Genomic DNA, 21,777 nt, shown 5'->3' with positions numbered 1-21,777 from the left:
AAAAAAAAGATGTAGAGCAGAGATCTTACCCTAATTTCTAACATCTCAAGGTTTCTCCATTTATTTCAAGAAGTATCATAAATTTTCAGACAGTTACTATGTTAACAGTTTCTTGTGAAATGATGGAGTTACGTAAAAGACTACCATAACTTAAGTGGAAAGAAATTATTTTGGCAAAAGGTATTTTCTATCTTATGGAGAGTTCCTGGGTCTTTATGGTATATCATCAACCATAAGCCATGTTCACACAGGTGCGACACATGATTGCAGATGGGATGATTCACCTGTGTATCTATGCGGTGTCTGCCATCACCAAAGATGCTGAGGTCACCATAGCATTTGACTATGAGTACAGTAACTGGTAAGACCTACAAAACCTTTCCTACATGAATGGCCTTGTCTTACATATTAAGCTCTTCTATTGGTCTGCTTTTGTTCCTTGTCATTTCCTTTTTTTTTTTTAAACCTAATCTTTTCTTAAGTAATGCATTTTTGTCTAGAAATTGTGTAGGGAAGAACAGACTTAGGGCAGTTTTTTCCTAGTGATACAGATACATAGTATGTCACGGCTCACCAGTCTCCTAACCAAAGGTGTTTTGTAAAGACAAAATATATCTCTATATAGCAAGAACAGTAAAAAGGGTAGGTATGAGACACTCCTAGAAATTGCGTTTGTTGTTATACACACAGCACTTGTTCCAGGGACCATACAGAATGAAAATTTCAAAATTCACCCCATCCAGGGGCGCCTGGGTGGCTCAGTCATTAAGCGTCTGCCTTCGGCTCAGGTCATGATCCTGGAGTCCCTGGATCGAGTCCCGCATCAGGCTCCCTGCTCGGCAGGGAGTCTGCTTCTCCCTCTGACCCTCCCCCCTCTCATGTGCTCTCTCTCTCAAATAAATAAATAAAATCTTTAAAAAAATAAAATTCACCCCATCCATTCAAACCATGTAATCTATCTGAGTGTGACAAGGCAGACAAAGCAGAGCTGGCAAGTCATAGATAAATATGTGATGGATTTTGTAAAATGGATGCTTTTTCTCCCTTGGTCCTTTTAGGCCAAAAAGGTCATTTGGTAAATTGATGTTCAGCACAGGTAGGAGAAGAATAGGTATTAGGAATAAGTAGGGAATTAGTAGTTCAAAAGTGAGGATGTGATAAAGGTAGATGCAAGGGAAGTATCGCCTTTTCAGCCCCTATTATTGATCCACTGCCCACTAAATAGCATAAAGACATAAGGGAGAACTGAACTTAGTGAAGGTTTCCTTTTTTCCACTGACCATATGTAGGGGAAGAGTTAGGGTTATATAGGAAAACACTGACTATTGAAAAGTATTCACAGAACTCTAATGTGTCTGTGTAACTTATTCAAAGATATACTAGAGGAAATTACTAAACTGTTACTCCAAGGAATGAATGGACAGTATGACTGATTTTGCAAGGCTACTGAGACAGGCACTTTCGGTTGTTTCTTTGGAGCAGTAATTATAAAGTGGACTGTGCGTGTCACAAGGGGAACCGGAATTGCCCTATACAGAAAAGGAATCCCAATGCTGCAGAATCACCACTCCCACCTCCAAGCTTACCCACTATCGGAGCAGAGACAAGACGTAGAAAAGCACGACGGAAAGAGCTAGAGATGGAGCAGCAGAATGAGGCTCCAGAAGAGGATAACAATCAGCAACCAGAACAAGTTCCTGAGAAAGCAGCTGTGTCCAGTGACCATGAGGTAATCTTCCCCTGGTCAGAGAATGTTGCTATGGTATTGATTCTCTGCAAATAAAGAGGATCCGTGGTTGCCACATGTTGTTATATGTAGGGAGTCTATAATAACCTTTAACGCTCTTCATGTCAAGGTGTGCGTGACATTATTCATTGTCTTACTCTTTTTTAATAATGTCAAGAACATCCTTTCAGCTGCTTTCCATGTTTCAGTTCAGAGAATGGGGCTTATCATCTGCATTTACTCACATGAATAACACTATAAAGCATTAGAAGTTGTTTCTAGAGAGTTTTAGCTACCAGAAAAAAAAAAGACCACTTTTTCTTAAAGCCTAAGAGTACAGCTGAATATCGCCTCTGTTTTAAAGGAAATAGACAATCCAGAAGAAAAAGCAGAAGAAGAGAAAGAAGAGGTTACAGATGACCAGGAGAACCCAGCTTATAGCAGAAGGGTGGGTACCTTCTAACATCCTTTGGTTCCTGCTATCTCTGGCTTGTGAACCCCTTCTCTTCTGAGTTTGTATCATCTCATTCTTTAACAAGATATTAAACCGTCACCTGCAGATGACAATTGGGGCTTTTTTTAATAAAGGAGATTTCATTATGATTTATTTTTATCACACATACACACACACACAGAAGTTATCTAATGACTATTGTCTAATGATGGTCTTAAGAGGTTTCTTACTAACAATCTAGTTTCCAAAGAACTGCCTTGTTGGAACAAGATACATGTGTTGGGGCTCCTTTTTCTGGAATTGTGTGAGTTTTGACATAAAAATAAAACTTTTGGTCACATGGATTCAGAAATCCTACTCTCTTGTTGAAGCCAGACATGTTTAGTTCTGGTCCTAAAAAGTGAAAGAAGATCTGCTTCATTGCTTTTGAGTTCTGAAAATCAAGAGAAAAATTGGTTTTGATGGCTATTTTTCTTTTATATTAAAAAGTTTCAAAGTAATTGACTATTTTGAAAAGTTTAGATTTGACCTTGCCTTTTTCTACAGCTCTTTCCAACATTTAAAAAGAAATGTTTTGGGGGCCCCTGGGTAGCTCAGTCGGTTAAGCTTCTGACTCTTGGTTTCGCTTAGGTCATGGCTCAGGGTCAAGAAATTGAGCCCCTCATTGGGCTCTGTGCTCAGTGAGAAGTCTGCTTGGGATTTTCTCTCTCTCCTGGCCCTACCCCACTTGAGCATGTGCTCTCTCGCTCACTCTCTAAAATAAATCTTTTTTTAAAAAAGAAATGTTTTATTTTTATTTTTTACTTCTGTTCTCTAAGATACATATGTGTCATTTTACTGGCAAATGTCTTTAAATGTCTATGAATTTCCATTAATAACGTTTCTGAAAAAATATCCCCACCTCCTGTTGAGGCTTCCTTCTATGCTAATGCTATTTATTTCTAGACCCGGGAAGATAGGAAGGTCGAAGCCATCATGCATGCTTTTGAAAACTTAGAGAAAAGAAAGAAGCGGCGGGATCATCAGCCCTTGGAACAAAACAGCTCTGACATAGAGATTACTACCACTACTTCAGAGGTCCCTGTGGGAGAAGAGGCAAAAACTGAAGCCCCTGAACCCGAAGTTAGCAACCCTGCTTCAAACATGGCCATCCCAAGCACCCCACAGAGTGTTGGAGTGAACACCCGGAGGTCTTCCCAAGCAGGGGTAAGAGATGGAAAGACTCCAGGCCTTAGACATCCTTGCTTTTGTTAATGTCAGTTATCTATCTTTTGGAATCGTGAAAATCAGCATTTTCAGCTTCACCTCATATTGCAGTAAATAAGGCCATTTTCATCAGCTGCTTTGTGGGATTCAGGGAGACAGAATTTGAATGATGAGACACTTTTAGACTAGAATGTAACTTCATACTGTTTCTGCCAGATAATACTGTTTGTGGTGAGTTCATAAAAATCATTTCATATCTCTTTTGGCTCTTCTGTATAGCATAATTAGGCACCTGACCTTTCATAGGATTCTCAGAATAGATTCATTTTTTCTTTCCCTACCCTGACCGTGAATTCTAAGCCTTAAGCAAAACCTCAGTACCTGGGAAAGAAACAAAGGAAAGAATTACCTCCCCTGCTAAGAACCCTAAAATTAGGTAGCTATTTTTAGCTGACTTTTGACCTATTTTATAAATACTTATTAGTAAAGAAATAGGCATCTACCTACAGGCTCTTTGGCTGATTGTGTAAGTTTTTTAAGGATTACATTTGAGATTAGTGTTTCTAAATACTAAATATTCAGAATGCATAAAGTGAATAGAAAACTGGATAGAATGTTTGCTGATAAGAAATTTCTGGTAAGCATTTCACTCTGCTATTATAGGATGTTGCTGCAGAAAAACCAGTCCCCAAGCCACCTCCAGCAAAGCCTTCTAGGCCCCGACCGAAGAGTCGAATTTCTCGGTACCGGACCAGTTCAGCCCAAAGACTAAAGCGTCAGAAGCAGGCCATTGCACAACAGGCGGAGTTGTCACAAGCTGCCTTGGAAGAGGGAGGAAATAACAGCTCTGTAACTCCTACTGAAGCTGGAAATATAGACAGTTCAGGAGAAAACAGGCTATTAATGGGGTCTGACCCAACTGTAGTATCAGTTACTGGATCCCATGTCAACCGTGCTGCACCTAAATACCCCAAAACCAAAAAGGTAAGTCACAAATACATCTTCATAAGTCTAGTCCGGCAAGGGCTGTGTCTTAGTACGTTGAGAGGAACTGTAATCTCCAGAAAAAAAAACAAATCACCTAAGTATTACTAGATTGAAAAGTTGTAGATAAAGAGCTTTGAGGCAGCAAGCTAAAACCATCCTACTACCTCTCTTTTGTTCCCTTAACTTTTAGGCAGAACTTAAATTGCTGATAACTGGAATTATTCCTCCCTTAATGATCATGGAGAGGGTGAAGGAAGATATCCTTGCATTCTGAATGCCCAGTTCATACTCTCTGCAGCTGCTATATCTACCTCTGTCCTAGTTTCTAGCTGAGGTTTTTCTTTGTGAGCTACGCTGCTGCCTCTGGCTTTTACATCTGCAGCACCAACTAATGATCTCTTTTCTACCTTAGTATCTAGTTACAGAATGGTTGAATGACAAAGCAGAGAAGCAAGAATGCCCTGTTGAGTGCCCTTTACGTATCACCACGGATCCAACTGTACTGGCAACAACCCTGAACATGTTACCTGGTCTTATCCATTCCCCATTAATTTGCACCACCCCCAAACACTACATTCGCTTTGGCTCACCCTTTATCCCTGAGAGACGTCGAAGGCCCCTTCTGCCTGATGGCACCTTCAGCTCCTGTAAAAAGGTATGTCTGTGTTTATGTGGGTTTTTTTTTTTTTAACCTAGGATGCCTGTAATTGTGACATATCTAACATATTTTCTAGACAGCCACTCTTTGCCCATGTGAGTTTATAATGAGTTAGTTCTTCAGCCATGAATAGTGATGCATCAATAGTCAGTAGGACTAAAGTGGGATATATACTGCATTTTTGGTGCTCAATTTGTGAGGATTCACTGTTGTCTTTTCCGAGAGCCCTTGAAGTACTGAGTTGAGAGCACACAGCAGTTGATGACTGGGTAGGGAGGGGTGTTTTGTGTGTGCTCTTGTGGTATTGGTTTAAAATGTCCATTTGTGACTACTGTGTGAGATTGGGCCCCAGGTACTCTAGAGCAATATTGCATAAGTAAAAAATGATTGAATTGTGATTTGAATTAATTTAATTACATTATCATTTGAGTGAGAGTAGAGGAAAGGTCCTGTTTATAATTGGCATATTTTCTGTTCCTGGATCAAATAACAAGTTGGACTGTTTATTCCCTAGTAAATACGGAAACTACTGTAAGATTCTCTCTCTCTCTCTCTCTCTCTCTCTTTTTTTCTCTCTCTATCCCCCTCTCCCCACTGTCTCTCTAGTTATATATTGTTTTTGGATCTAGTGGCAGTAGTGTTTGATGGTTGTTTTTGGAATGCTCTTTCTGAATTCCCAGAAGCCCTGCATATTTTCCAAAGGTGTCTCTTGGGAATAGATCACTTCCCTCAGACCTATAATGTCATTTGTGTGTTGCTAGAAGTTTAGGACACCCTTTCATTTGGTCTTCCTTTGAGGTAGAGTCTGTTCCCTGGAACACCCTTTTCTCTTATCCTCAGATCTGGATTCAGGCTGCCTTCCTCAGTGTCTGCCATTGCCCTCCTCCACTGGCATCACGTACATGAGGATGCTGCATGTAGATTATTTGATGTGATGAAGTCTCCAACTCCAGGCAGGTCTTCCCTGACTCCTCCAAACTTAAAGCTTTTCTCTTTCCCCAAAGAGCAGAAATTATTTCTTGGGGGTGGGGGGTATGAAAGATGAGATAAAGTGGTGTGGGATATGGAGGGGAGGAGGGCAACAGGGTTCTGTGCACAAAGGAAGGGCACTACCACTGAATGGGTAGCATACACTGAAGAAAGTCTTCCTAATTGCACATCTTACCTAAGTATTTGAGTCATTTAATGTTTTATTTGGGGGAAATTCCCAAGTAGAATAACCCCTAAGGAGAAATTTGACCATGAGATCTTTGCCAAAAGAGAGGCTTTGTAGATAACACAATCACATGAATAATTTCAGGTGTCAAGAATAAAAACAATGAGATCTTTCTTAAGAAAAAAATAAGATAGAGATTTGCCTAAGTGATAAAGGAGGGTTGGGTCTCTGGGGATAAATTTTTACACCAAGTCACTTACTTTGGATTTCAGAGATCATCTGAGAAGGAAAAAAAATTGTTTGCATTTGATGAGCATTATGATTAACCTTATTCTGTAACAATTGGAGAGTTGTGTTAACTCTGGTATGGCATGCAAAACTAATCTTCCTATTACATTTAGCTCAGTCCCTCATGAAGAATAACAGCTCAAAATCTTAACTACATTTTTTGAGTGCTATTGAACAATTAGAGAAGGTGCAGATAATGGTCTTTAGTTTGGAGGAGCAAGTCAGGTGATGACTTGAATACTAGACTTCTAAGGATGTTAACTATTGAAGCATCTTATCAAGCCAGACTGTAGGATCTCCTATTTTGGTCCTTTGAGAAGGGTAGACAATTATTTAGTACAGATTAATAATGAAGTCTGAATTGTAAGCATTATGGACTAGCCTTTGAAATGCCACCTTAATCATTCTGATGCTGGGTTATAATCTTTCTATTCCTGTCTTGATTTTCCAACTAGCAGAGTCCTGTAAAAACCAAAAACATGTAGGAATTTGATTTCAAATCTGATAGGAAATCCATTTCTTAGAACTCTTTTTACCTCATATGGTTTAGGACTTGTATCTATAGCTCATATTTGTATCTCCACTGGCAACAGATAAAAATCCCATTTAACTCATATCCATGTTTTAGTCTCCAAATGTGTCTGACCATCCTTACTTAGTCTTGTTCTCTGCAGGCTGTGCTCAGGCACTTTTATCTCTATATGTCATATTAGTCTTCGGGAAGAGTTCAGGATATGTATGCTGAGTTATCTAGCAGAATTATCTTACTTAAATTGGGTCTTTTAAAATTAAGTTTAGATCTGAATTAGTTTAAGTCACAGCTTTAATCTTTGCTGTTAACATCCAGATTATATTACAAAATAAAAATTTCACTTGTTATAGCACAGAATTAATGGAATTGTGGATCTTTTATCTAGAAATTGAACTCTGCTTTAATCCTAGGTAGGGATTGAAAAGAGTTATTTTTAGATTGGTTAGAAAGAACACTTAGGTCCTAGTATAGGACCTAAGAAGATCTGCATTATTCAACAAAATTGTAATAATTTTCTAAAAATTTCTCAGAGAAGAATATGTTAGATGAGAAAAACCACCCTCCATGGGATTAGTTAGAACAGTGTGTATTGCTTATAGGCATACTGTTTCTTACCTGATTAAAGGATGTAAAAGCCTCATAAATTAAAAACCGTGTAAAATTGCATGTTGTATATTTGCATCCAGATTCTTAAGAGTGTTTGACAGAACATTTTTGATGTCCCTGGAGTTTCTAAATTATAGTGAATCATAGTTCTTAAAAAGCACATTATTGGTATATCTTGTAGTGGGTCTTCACTTATTTTAAAATGGAAACATTGATTTTATGAGTGGCCAGTAAGCCTTTCAGTAGTGTCCTTCCTTGTTCTCTCTAAATCCTCTCTAAACTTTAACTTTGTAGGTATAATAACGTGTGGGGTGGGGGGGGTTTGGTCTTCCAAATTTCTTAGAAAACCGTCCTAACTGAAAATGAAACATTTCGCTTTGCATTGGTATTTTATTGTGTATACAGGAGGGGGTTATATAATCTGTGTATCTCCATACTCAGTTGAACAGGTCCTCACTGAGTATGTGCGCCTAGTGATAAGCTACACGCTTTCTTCATATGCATTCTCACTTAGCCTTCATGACAACCCTAGGAAGTTGGGTTATTGGCCTTGATTTATGGATTCAGAAACTTTGGCTCAGATGGATTGCCCAGAGTTAGGCAGCTAGTGAGAGGCACAGCCAAGTTTCAGTCCAGATCTTTAGACTCCAAAACTCGAATTACTTCCTTGTTTCTTCCCCATAGTAATGAGACTCGTCAAAACATTTCTCTCACCTATCTCTGAGCTTCTAAAAAACTCTTATACAGAGTTTTGGAGAAGGAGGAAGTATCCTTTTGATCTAATAACTGTAGCCAGAACTGAGGTGTGAAGGTATCTAAAATTAATTTGTTATTTGGAACTTGTTAGTTAACAGACAAATGGTCAAGTTCTTTTTTTATCAGCTCTAAAATATTACATAGACATACAGAAGGGCCAGGAGGAATGGGTTTGATCATATTTGCTGTGTTTGACCTTATAGCTAACCATAGCAGCATCTTATTCCTTAGAATGCCCCTGTCCTGGTTTTATTTTCCCTTTTTGTAGTCATCAGATCCAGAATGTCAATTCTTTTATGGGTGCATCTACTTGACACTGGAAATTTAAGAAATTATCTTCTCTTGGAGGAAAGCACAGTGACCCCAAGTGAGTCCTGTCACCTGCTCTGAAAAGAAAAGCTTGTATTAAAGGTATCTGTAACAAAGGATTTTTCACTCATTTTGTCCTCTTGGGCCTAATTTTCCCCATCTGTACAATGAGTGCTTTGGACAAGGTGACTTCCAAGGTCTCTTCTAAGTTGTAAGGTGCTGTGGTTCTGACAGTTCATCTTGACATCAGTATTCTGTGTATAAGCGAGTTCATTCTTGGTCTTGTTTTGGCTTTTCAGAGACCTGGTCATATCATAAAATGTTGATACGATTCAACTGACTTTTGATATCTCTTTTTTATATGCTTATTCACTCTTATTGCCTCGTGTTTACGGTTTTATTTTTGCTTTGATTTGGTAGACCACAAAGCCATTTATTTACATGATCTAAATTTTTTCTTGGTGAAATTTTCCTCACATTATTTCCTAAGAAATGATTATTTCCTATGTTTCTAAGAGGGTAAATCTGTTTGCTCTCTTTGATGAAGAGAATATTTACTTACCTGTAATACTTGTTCTCTAAAGGTATAAAATTATAATCACCATTTGCTCTTCCTATTTGGGGGAGGGTCTGATTCAGAAATTGATGTTTATCAAAATTCGATCTGTCTTATGTCAGGGCAGGAGAGCCACAGAGTGGTGAGCAACCTACAACTGTGTATCTTAAGAGAACACAATTACAGGTAAGAAATTTTCTCTCTTCCCCAGGATGAATTATTATCCTAATCTTTGCAGGGTCACTTTCTGACCTAAATTCATATCTCATCATTTTAGATTCTAGTATTCATTACAAAAAATGTGACTGATTAGAGAGCTCTTTTGTGCTTTTTCCCCTTTTTGATTTCTGCAGAAGTTCATTTATTCTGGTGATTTGCATTATTCTTGCCTAATACAACCAAAGTACTTAGTAGGGAGAAAAAACTCACAGGTTATTCCATCTGAGAGTAGACCTTTTGGAAGTATTTTGTACCTGTACTGAAGAGCTAGCTGTTTATTCTCATCCAAAGTCTTCCTGTGAATCTTTTCTATTATCTTTTCATATGTCCCCAGCACAGGGCAGACAACTCTTAAGAGATCTTTTATCTTCCTTTTAGGCACTTATTTTATGTACTAGTTTTATCCTATATGATCAAAGTCTCTCTATCAAATGATACCTAAGATTTCTTAATCTCTTCCCATTTACCCCATTCTGAGCAATATGAAAAGTTGAATAGTAATCATTTTTTACTGGTTTTGGTTTTTTGATGGGATCTCGTTATTGTATAATGCAGATTTTCTCAGTTTTGCCCCAGAGAAGGAATTGATGGGGCAATATTCTAATATGCTGAAATGCAAGGCAAAAAATACTTGACTGTGGAACTCAGTGAGTGTGTTGGAGTGCATCTCTCACCAGTTGATATGTAATGATCCGGTTAATGTATTTAAAATAGCTTTACCAATTAGTTTTAAATGATTATTGACAGTTCCCTGGTTCTTTTCCCATTGTAGCGCTGGATAAAGCAAGCCTTGGAAGAAGGGATGACTCAAACATCATCTGTACCCCAAGAGACTAGAACTCAGCACCTATACCAAAGTAATGAGAATAGTAACTCTTCTAGTATCTGCAAAGACAATGCAGGTACGTATCTCAAACCTTCCTGAATACATAAGCAATGATTATTTCAGGTCCACATAAAAAAATTCAATGTTTGAGTATTTGAACAGTCTGATACAAAAAAAAAAAAAAAGAACATTGTTATCTAAATAGTTACTTTACATCTGTCTTTACAGAGGAAGAGAGATCTCAAGTCAGGGAACAGTTTTCCCACGCCGACAAAGAAGGAACTAGACAGTGTACAGATAACAGCAGAAATGGTTATAAAAAGGTTAGATACATTTAAAGTAGTAAGTTTAGGAAATCTATATCCATGTTTATAAGAGGAGAAATAAGCAAGAAAGATGTGGGGCATTGTTGAGGAAACAATAAAGATTACACATGATTGAGCTGGGTGGGGCTTGGTTGAAGGGGCAGGGGGTGAATGAAGTAAATGAGAAATCCTTAAGATGTTACTGTTTTCAAAAGGGCTTGCACAATTAGTGTAAAATTTTTTAGGAGACATGGCTTTGAATCTAATATAAAGTTCTTGTGAGTTTTTAAATTAGAAGGTCCTAAAAAATCATCTGGTCCATTGGTTTTCACAGTAATTCTTACAGGGTAATTTTAATTGAATTGCAGTTGAGAGCACTGGTGCATGAACTTGTGATGCTAACTTAGTGGGAACCAGTCTTTTTACCAAAGTTTCTCCTGCCAGTTTCAGCTTAATTGAAAAGTTCTCTGTGACTTTCATAAGTTTATCTCTAAATCAATTCTGTGAATATTATGTAACCAAAAAAATAAAATAAATTAGATGCTAAAGGTCATGTAAGATTACAGCTAACATGATGTAATATATGTGGAAAAAAGTAAGCTACTAAAAAAATTTTTTTTTTTTTTTCAAATTTAGTTAATTCTTCTATCTCTAATTTGGATTATACCTTAGAAATTTTCACATGTGTAACCCCAGGATAATAAAATCCAAGTGTAGAACATCTGGAAGATAAATGATACTATTTATCTTCTCGTTTTACTCTTATTCTTAAAGTATTTTACTCTTCTTCTGCATCAAAGATTAGGAAGATTTAATCAAACTAGATAAATATAAAGAAATGCTGATACCAGATTTCCATCAATATTATCAGTTTATTGGAAACTTTTACAGTATAGTGAGAGTATAACTTAAATGAAATCTTCTGTCTAGTATACCTACATATGCACATTTGCATTTGTGTTTCTGTATTTGAGGTTGGGAAAGGGAGGTTGTATAGCAGTTCATGTCCTAACCAGCAGAGACTCATAGGCAAAGTGTCTTTGTTACTACATGCCCCAGTTGGAATGGAATTGGGACCATTAGTCACCAATTATTGAATTTTTGCTCTCATCTCTAACAGTGAGAAACATTCAAAGGACACACCTTGCCCTTAAGGATCAACATAACCAGAAGGAAAATATTTAACTAAACCAAGCAGTAGTCAAATGAACGACTTGGTATATTGTTGCAAGTTAGTGTAAATCCTGAGGGATTACTTTTATTTGCTAGTTATATTTTTTCAAAAAGACCAAGGAGATGTTAATCAAGAAAGGGAAGTAGGAGGGGCTCCCGGGTGGCTCAGTCGTTAAGCGTCTGCCTTCGGCTCAGGTCATGATCCCAGGGTCCTGGGATCGAGCCCCGCATCGGGCTTTCTGCTCCGTGGGAAGCCTGCTTCTCCCTCTCCCACTCCCCCTGCTTGTGTTCCCTCTCTCATTGTGTCTCTCTCTGTCAAATAAATAAATAAAATCTTTAAAAAAAAAAAAAAGGGAAGTGGGGGTGCCTAGGTGGCTCAGTTTGGTTAAGCACCCAACTCTTGATTTTGGCTCAGGTCATTATCTCAGAGTTGTGGGACCAAGCCCCATGTCAGGCTCTGTGCTGGACGTGGAGCCTGCTTAAGATTCTCTCTCCCCCCCCCCCCCCCCCGCTCCTCCCCTGTGCCCGTGTGCCCCACCCCATGGGGGAAAAAAAAGAAAGGAAATTGTATTGGTATAGTAGAAAGAATCCAGTGGACCTGAATTTGAAGACTAGCTCTACCCTTTACTAAGTACATGATGTTGGGCAAGTTACTAAGCATCTATGAGCCTCCTCTGTAAAATGGGAATAGTGATACCTGCTTTATAGAGCTTGTATGAGATTAAGTTAAATAATGTATGTAAAGTGCTTAGTATGGTATTGACCCCATAAAAGGAATTATTACTAACATACTCTACACAAAATACTCTTTATTGTCGATCATTTATGAAATGTTTACAGAACTTAGATCAGATACTAGGGTACATTAAAGACTCTAAGTTGCTAAAATCTAAAGTTGTGTAGAAATAAAAAATAAAATTGCTCTTCAGGAAGGAGAGGGCATAATGTTCATTGTAAATGGTGTGGATATGTACCTAGGAAACTCTAATCAGCTGAAAAACTTAGATTTAATGAGTTCAATAAAACCACTGGATAGAAGGTACATAGGCAAAAATTAATAGCATTTTAAGAGCACCTGGGTGGCTCAGTCGTTAAGCGTCTGCCTTTGGCTCAGGTCATGGTCCCAGGGTCCTGGGTCGAGCCCCACATCGGACTCTCTGCTCAGTGGGAAGCCTGCTTCTCCCTCTCCCACTCCCCCTGCTTGTGTTCCCTCTCTCGCTATGTCTCTCTCTGTCAAATAAATAAATAAAATCTTTAAAAAAATAAAAAAATAAAGCCTTGAGGAAATGAAGATAGTCTATATTCCTTAATGGAAATTATAACTGTAATATCTCCCCCACCCCCACCCCCAGCTTCATATAGTTCCCATCAAACAAGCTGATTTTGGAATTTGATTAAATGAAGTTTATCTAAAATAAACAGGAAAAAAGAAGAAAATAAAAAGTCAAAGAAGTGCCTTCCCTAGAGGTACAGAACTAGTTTCTAGGGGCATCTGGGTGGCTCATTTGGTTAAGCACCCGTCTCTTCATTTTGGCTCACATCATGGTCTCAGGGTAGTGAGATCAAGCCCCACCTAGGGCTCTATGCTGGGCTTGGAGCCTGCTTAAGATTCCTGCTCGCTCACTTTCTCTCTCTCAAAATCCAAAACTTGTTTCTAATATGAAGCTGGAAGCTAGTAATTAAATTAGGACCGTACTGGTGCCTGAGCGTATGTGTATGTATGGGATAGAATAGCCAGAAACAGGTCTTAAGTAAATGAAATATTTGCTAAATTATTCTGGAATTTTTACTTACTTGGGGATTGAAAAGAATTAGATCTTTGCCAAAGCAAGTTCTAGACACATTCAAATATTTTTTTTTTTAAGTCAAACTTGAATAAAGTTTGTGTCTGTATTGTCTCTGAGTTAATAGAGAAGTCTGTTGAGAGAAAGGATTTGCAATAAAAATGACAGAGTATAATATCCCTACTACTAGCAATTTGGTAAGATTTAACATAATGCATTAAAAAGGCTAATACTCTGGGTTGCTTGGCTGCCTCAGTAAGTAGAGCATGTGACTCTCGATCTCAGAGTCATGGGTTCCAGCCCCCACTTTGGGATTAGAGATGACTTAAATAAACTTAAAAAAAATACTAGTAGTTGTTGTACAGAGATAAATGTAGACTAAAAAGTTTTGTACAAAGTACAAGTTATAGAATTATTAATAACTGCAAAAATATAGAGAATAAAAAGCAGGATTTCAAGCAGTAAAGGAGTGGTAAAATTTGTTGATTTGCTATGTGCACATACTTTTGGGTGCATATAGCATACTATATGCATATATATACTATACATACAGTATATGCACATAGCATATACTACACAGTATTATTAAATTTTTCACCCTTTATTCATTTTATCAAACTAACCCCCCCAAAAAACAGCATCTTACTACTTTTGAATTAGATTTCAGTGATCTGAATCTTGAGTCTGTAAGAATATCAGAAGTATATTATGAGCAAATGAAATTTCTACTACAAATATAAGGATGGTTTAGTATTTGAAAAATTATTCATATGGAGGAGGGGGAGTAATAGTACAGTAAATATGAATTTAATGATAAATCGAGTAAAGTAAGGGTGCCTGAGTGGCTCAGTCGTTAAGTGTCTGCCTTCAGCTCAGGTTGTGATCCCGGGGTCCTGGGATCGAGTCCCTCATCGGGCTCCCTGCTCATCGGGGAGTCTGCTTCTCCCTTTGCCTCTGCCTCTCTCTCTCTCTCTCTCTGTCTCTCATGAATAAATAAAATCTTTTAAAAAAAATCTAGTAAAATACCTATGACTTTTTTTTTAAGATTTTATTTAGAGAGAGCGAGCAGGAGGAGGAGCAGAGGGAGAGGGAGAGAGAGACCTCAAGCAGACTCTGTGTGCTGAGTGTGGATAGGGCCCGATCTGATGACCTGAGCAGAAACCAAAAGTTGGACGCTTAACTGACTGAGCCTCCCAGGCACCCCACCTATGATTTTTTTTTTTTACATCTTTCTGCAAAATAGTTGCCAGTTATGCTTAATGGTGAAAACTATTTACATTAAACCTTAAAATGCATTATCAAGTACACCAAAATTAATACTATATACTAAATTATACTTCAATAAAAAATAATAAATTTTTAAAATGGGTTATCAGATTATCCCACTCTTACATTATTTAGCAGTGTCTAGAATTATTTTCTTACATGTTAAAAAATAACATGAAGAGGGCACCTGGATAGCTCACTTGGTTAAGCAGCCAGCTCTTGATTTCAGCTCAGGTCATGATCTCAGGGTCCTGGAATCAAGCCCTCAGTTGGGATCAAGCCCTCAGTTGGGATCAAGCCCTCATTTGGGCTCTGCACTCAGCAGGGAGTCTGCTTGAGGATTCTCTCACTCTCAAATAAATAAGTAAATCTTAAACAAAAAACAAACATGTGGGCACCTGGGTGGCTCAGTTGGTTAAGCGACTGCCTTTGGCTCAGGTCATGATCCTGGAGTCCCTGGATCGAGTCCTGCATCGGGCTCTCTGCTCGGCAGGGAGCCTGCTTCTCCCTCTGACCCTCCCCCCTCTCATGTGCTCTCTCTCTCTCATTCTCTCTGTCTCAAATAAATAAATAAAATCTTTAAAAAAAACCAAACAAACATGCAGATGATATAACACAGAGGGAGGAGAAATACGTGTAATACACAGTGGTAACAAAATCTAGAGAACATGGGAGAGTACCCCAAATTAGAAATGTGATGAATCGGGGTGCCTGAGTTGGCTTAGTTGGTTAAGCATCTGCCTTCGGCACAGGACATGATCTCAAGGTCTTGGGATGGAGCCCCAAGTCTGGCTCCCTGATCAGCAGGGAGTCTGCTTGTCCCTCTGCCCCTCCCCTGCTCTTGCTCACTCGTTCTCTCACTCTCTCATAAATAAATGAGAGAGAGAGAGAGAGAAAGAAAAAAGAAAAGAAAGAAAGAAAAGAAAGAGGGCGCCTGGGTGGCTCAGTTGGTTAGGCGTCTGCCTTCAGCTCGGGTCATGATCCCACGGTCCTGGGATCGAGTTCCGCGTCCGGCTCCTTGCTCAGTGGGGAGTCTGCTTCTCCCTCTCCCACTCCCCCTGCTTGTGCTCTCTTTCTCTGTCAAGTAAATAAATAAAATCTTTAAAAAAAAAAAAAACAAAAGAAAGAAATGTGACAGATCTATATGAAGAGGGATAAATGAAGGCATGAGTAGCTGAAAGATTGTACCGTGGTGCTGAGTGAGAATTCTTCCTCAGTTACTCATGAATTTAATACGATACCAATCAAAATTCTGACTTTGTTTGGTCGGGGAGAGTACTGTCAGCATGGTGAATGATTTCAACAGTTCACTGACAGGAACAAGTATGCTAGAATAGCCAAAATATTTTGAGTAGAATAAGTGGAATTACCCAAAAGTTTTACTAAAACAGATGTCAATATTAATGCCATTTAGACAGCAGGTGTACAAAACTAAACCCAGTTTGTGTAAGACTCTAATAGGATAAATGTCATATTTCAGATCAGTGGAGAAATTATAATTCTATAATTCTAAAAGATTTTGGAAGATGTACTATTTGACATGGGAAAAGGTAGATAATTACTACCTTCTACTGAAGTATGTTTTGAGTTAAATATGGAGATAAAGGGAAAATAGGCCAGTATATATTTTTTTTAAGATTTTATTTATTTGTCAGAGAAAGAGAGCACAAGAAATGGGACCTGCAGGCAGAGGGAGAAGCAAGCTCCCCGCTGAGCAAGGAGCCCGATGCAGGACTCGATCACAGGACCCTGGGATCAGGACCTGAGCAGACGCCCAACCAACTGAGCCACCCAGGCGCCCCTTGATGGGTCTTGCTTTCTTACCCAATCTGATATATTTTAATAATGAGTGAGAATGTAAATGAGGGGCACCTGGGTGGCTCAGTCGGTTAAGCGTCTGCCTTCCACTCAGGTCATGATCCTGGAGTCCTGAGATCCAGGGCCGAGTTGGGCTCCCTGCTCAGCGGGGAGCCTGCTTCTCCCTCTCCTTCCTGCTTGTGCTCTCTGTCACTATCTCTGTCGCTGTCTTTGTCTCTGTCTCTCAAATAAATAAAATCTTAAAAAAAAAATAGAATGTAAGTGAAACTAAATTACCTAGTCTTTATCTCTGCGCATCAAATTCCTCATCTTTAAAATGGATTTATAGAGTTGTTCATATTAAATCTCATAATTCACATAAAGAACATAGAATAGTGCCTGGTATATAATAAGCACTTAAAAGCATAATTACTTTTTTTAAGATTTTATTTTTAAGTAATCTCTACAGCCAGTGTGGGGCTCGAACTCAGGACTCTGAGATTAAGAGTTGCAAAGCATAATTATTTTTTACGAACACATAGCAGTATGATCACCTCTGTTGAGATTCTTAAACTTATATTAAACATGTTTTACATACGTTTTCTTATCCTCACAAATTTGTAAATCCCCTTAAATAGAATATATGGTGACCTTCTCCCCTTACATACCTAATTCAGTGATTTCCATATAGTAGGTATTAAGTAAATAAATCTCTTTTAACTGTAAATGAATAAAAGTAGATTTTTCCTCTGAGAAAGTGAGATAGGTGCTTTGACCCTAGTGGTCATTAAAATATATAGGGTAGTAATAATTTCCTTTATAAGTGGACCCAAGAAGTGTAAGAAGTGTAGGATATTCCAATCAGAAAAAGAGTACCAGCCTCATTTTTGAAAATGGTTGGGAGAAATTTTTGTAAAAATCATTTCCTACTTTGAAGCACTCTAAAACTAGGGGCCAGATATATAGGTCAGGTAATCATGTGTAACTCTTTCCTACTAAAGCAGAACATTATAGAAAGAGCTGCCAAAAAATGGTAGAAATATATAAAAAGGTAAAAGGAGTATGGAGTTAACATTCTAGAAACTTGAGCTGGTGATACGGAAATTACTTAGTAGAGGGTGATTTTAACAAAGTGACACAGAACTGAGATTTTTAGAAATTCAGTGTGAAAAATAAAAGAAGTTTATATTTTCCCCTGGACGAGATTAAATTCGTTCCAGAGATCAGTCATTAGCAGTGTCCGATTCATCTGGTGATTCTCTGGGCAATAGAGAATTTTGAGAATTACTTAAGTGCGACAAAGAATTCTTTGGCCTTTTGGTTTGATTGTGGGAGATAACAATGGGATGAGGCAGAAGAGGAATTAAGAGCCATTGTGGGCTAGAGATTAATGGCTTTACTACAGAGCCTCCCTTTAAACTGTGATTTCAATCTCTCATCCAAGCTTTGTATTTCACAGACTTATTGAGCCCATTAAAGAAATGGAAGTCTCGCTATCTGATGGAACAGAATGTCACCAAGTTACTGCGGCCTCTTTCTCCAGTCACACCACCCCCTCCCAATCCAGGCTCAAAGAGCCCCTCCCTGACCACACCTGGCCCATCTCACCCAGAAGAGGAGTGTCGAAATGGATACAGCCTCATGTTCTCACCAGTCACGTCTCTTACTACTGCTAGTCGCTGCAATACTCCTCTGCAGTTTGAGGTGATTTGGGCTTGCTTGTTGGGAGTGCTGAATATGAAAATTATCATTTGCCCCTCCTCATTTCAAGTATAATATCATTCCAAATATTTAATGACCATGTTCCTGCCAGTCTCAGCAAGAGAATGGGAAACCTCAGCGTCGGTGTGACCTGTTACCTGGTAGCCTCTCATCTTCCCCCAAAGTCCCCATACTTCCCCAAAAAGGAATAGTTCTACCATGGATGACACTCATCTGTTTTTGCATGCAATCCATCAGTCTCCATAACTATAGAAAGCATGCTACATCGCCATCTTTGTCTTTACTGCATACCTTGGTTAAAATAGGTCTCTAGCTGCCTAGTAACCACTAATGATACCAGCCTGAGAGCTCAGATTATACTGATTGATTTTCTTTCTAGGCCTTTAAATGAGTTATCTTTCTCTGTTGTTTTGTATTCTTGTGGCCTCAGTGAACAGAGATTTAGAAAGCTTTGGGGTATGGTTTGTGGCAAATGAGGGGTTTTTTTCCTACTCCAGGTTACTTTCCCTTCTTGTTAAAATGTGTTAGGAATGAAACGTTAGAGGCTAACAACATGTATTGTAAGAGACATATTTATTACATTCACTGTCTGGATTAAGTTAGAATGTATTATCTTAGCTGTTAGAACAGTTAATTCTGAATCACATTCTCGTGTTCACATGTGGATAATAGCAGGTTTACTGAATAGAATCCTTGTGTATAAAAAAAATCAATCTATTGCATGTTACTTTGATTTGCAATTCATTAAACAGTCTCTTCCTTCTTAAAAGAAACTTATTCTGATCACTAAACACTTAGCTCTGCCCTTATCTTGTAACTTCTCCGATGTGTTCTTTGATAAAGGTGAATGCTTTAGCCAATGCCTTCCTGCCTATTCAGCCCTTATGAAAGCATAGGGATTAAAAATACCAGAACTTTGAGTGGCTAACTCAGAAGGAGGTAGCTAGCAACCTTGAACGCAGGAAACAGCTATGTTCTATACCTGAATAGACTGTACTAATTACTTTGGGAGCAAACCTCTTTGGCAAGGGGTTGGTGGGGAAGCAGGGGGAACCTTTCTGGTTACATTTGATTTATAGAGAAGTTACCAAATTCACTTTGGCATTCTTGTCAGCCATACAGTAAAGCAGCTGATTCAGGCCTTACTAACTTTACTTGGTCTAATTGCCTTGATTTTTCAGTTAGCAAGTAGAGTTCAATAGTAAAATTTCATAGGAGAATATTCACCCTGGAGGGCAGCAAATTGTAAGCATAGGATTTCATACTTTATCATTGCAGGTTTTACTATAATTAAAAAGGTGAAATTACAGAAATTAGAAGGTACATCACCTTCCAGGACAGTTAAATTGAGCATTCAGTGCATTTCCTAATCCCAGGTAGTATTTTGGATAACTGAAACATTGTGCAAGGGTAAGGTATTTTATTTATTTATTTTACAAATCAAAGATCAGTTTAATGATGCGCATAGGCTAAGCATAATGTTAGAATACTGGGAATAAAAGAAAATATATTAAATAGCTCATCCCTTCAAAAAGTCTAATGCCTCTATTTTCACTGTTCCAGTCTCGTGATTTAACTAAGGAAATTTAACCTTGTCAATAAAACAGACTTCACCATCCTGACCATCTTTATCACCATTTTAACTGACATGCTCTTTCCTATATTCTAGTATAGGAAGCCTTATTTCCATCCAAGACTATGACACAGAGAAATACCAAAAAGGTGTCACAGGTAAAGATCAGTTTGGTTGGGGAAGAATCTTTTTTTAAAGGAAAAATGAAAATCATCCCAGTGAAAAATGTCTCCAGTGCTAAGGGAAGGAGTTGAAGAGACATGACGAGATCATGAGGGAGGGGGAAGCATCAAGGAAAAGGAGTAAAAAGCAACTTTGGGAGGGCAAGCTTAATTAACCCCTCCTTTACACCAGAATAACCCTTCCCTTCTCTTCCTGGCGCAGTGTCTACACACTACCCAGCCCACCAAATAAAATTAACAGCCTCATTTCACAGTTGTCCAGAGTCTCCAACATTAAGAACCCTTCCCTTCCCTTACCGCTAGTACTCTGAATCCTTGTCACAACCACCGCCATCTTTCTATCCACTTTTTACCATTCAGATCTTCCATCAGAGTTCACGGTCCAGATCGTTTGAGTGCTATGGGAGTGCTGCCTCAGGTGAAAGCTCTAAGGGGAAGCCTGTTTAAGATGCAGGGACTTGAAATGTTCCCCTCTGCGGGCGCCTGGGTGGCTCAGTTGGTTAAGCAACTGCCTTCGGCTCAGGTCATGATCCTGGAGTCCCGGGATCGAGTCCTGCATCGGGCTCCCTGCTCGGCAGGGAGTCTGCTTCTCCCTCTGACCCTCCTCCCTCTCATGCTCTCTGTCTCTCATTCTCTCTCTCTCAAATAAATAAATAAAATCTTTAAAAAAAAAAAAAAAGTTCCCCTCTGCTCCCCACCCCACACCGCCCCGCCCCATTCCCAGAAGTACAAGGGATTTTAATTTGAGAGAACATTGGTAGGTAGGGATGTTCAGATCCAGTTAGATTATGCCATAAACCATCTAGCCTATAAGCTAGATTTCATTCTGTCTCCTGTAACTGTTATTCAGGAGGAGCTGGCCATCTCCCTAGCCCCATCATCCCCAGCATGCTCAGCACTTTGCCTGGACAGTGGTGGCAAGCCTGAACCACTCAGGAGAATGGAGAAATAGGACTTTCAGAAGGAAGTGTGGGACAAAAAAAGATTCCCCTATGGAGGAATAAGTGGTAGGATACCCATCATTAATAAATACTATAGGCTGCTCAACTGTCATCAGATGTAGAGCAGAATTTCAAATGAAATTATAGTGTACAATTTCACCAATCTAAATTTTTTGTTAACTGCTTAAGATGTTTACTTACAGCATGAAACATTATAAACGGTTTATCCCTAAATGCTTTCAAGGACACCAGGAAGCATTTTTAACCAGTCATTCTGTCCATTGAGATGAATTCTGCAGTTAAACATTTTCCCTGTGCATTCTTTTCCCTCCCCCTGCCCCCACCACAAAAAGTTGTGGCTAACCATCTATGCTTGCTTTTTATTTTATTTTTTTGTTTGTTTTGTTTTGGTTCTTGACTTCGGATAGATGAATAACAAGATGCTTTTCCCTCCTCTAGAACATATCCTCCCCTGAGAGTTCCCCTGCGAATAGGCCCGAGTCCCTGTCACCCGAGGTAGTTATCACACCATCTCAATCACACTTGGAGGCTGAGAGTGAGTGTGCATGAGTGTGTGGGAGGGCTGGGGGGTCCGAATGAATGGGCAGTAGGCTGAAGAGCAACCAGTCAGTCGCTGTAAGTTGAATGAATCTTCCCATGTGTGACTGGATCACTCAGAACTTTCAATGTAGATGGAGGAAAATGAAGGTGTGTGTGTGTGTGTGTGTGTGTGTGTGTGTGTGTGTGTGTGTGTG

The 21,777-nt window shown here is 38.9% G+C and overlaps 1 protein-coding gene across 4 annotated transcripts in view; it reads left to right on the top strand.

Moving 5' to 3' along the window:
* Positions 1–21,777, top strand: part of SETD5 (SET domain containing 5) — an 81,876-nt gene that overhangs the window by 50,291 nt on the left and 9,808 nt on the right. For 3 of the 4 annotated variants that reach the window (XM_044921152.1, XM_044921142.1, XM_044921147.1), the window contains 8 exons: positions 252–361; positions 1,483–1,729; positions 2,091–2,174; positions 3,126–3,386; positions 4,050–4,370; positions 4,786–5,028; positions 10,226–10,355; positions 18,064–18,308. In XM_044921152.1, the coding sequence (XP_044777087.1) occupies positions 252–361; positions 1,483–1,729; positions 2,091–2,174; positions 3,126–3,386; positions 4,050–4,370; positions 4,786–5,028; positions 10,226–10,355; positions 18,064–18,308 (1,641 nt within the window). Of the gene's footprint in view, positions 1–251; positions 362–1,479; positions 1,730–2,090; positions 2,175–3,125; positions 3,387–4,049; positions 4,371–4,785; positions 5,029–10,225; positions 10,356–18,063; positions 18,309–21,777 lie in introns of all 4 variants that reach the window. The other variant, XM_044921156.1, reaches the window with a different exon arrangement.

The sequence above is a fragment of the Neomonachus schauinslandi genome, chromosome 1 (assembly GCF_002201575.2).
Source record: "Neomonachus schauinslandi chromosome 1, ASM220157v2, whole genome shotgun sequence".
Classification (NCBI taxonomy): domain Eukaryota; kingdom Metazoa; phylum Chordata; class Mammalia; order Carnivora; family Phocidae; genus Neomonachus; species Neomonachus schauinslandi.
The sequence above is the reverse complement of the archived record's forward strand: the minus strand, read 5'-3'. Positions and strand labels throughout refer to the sequence as shown.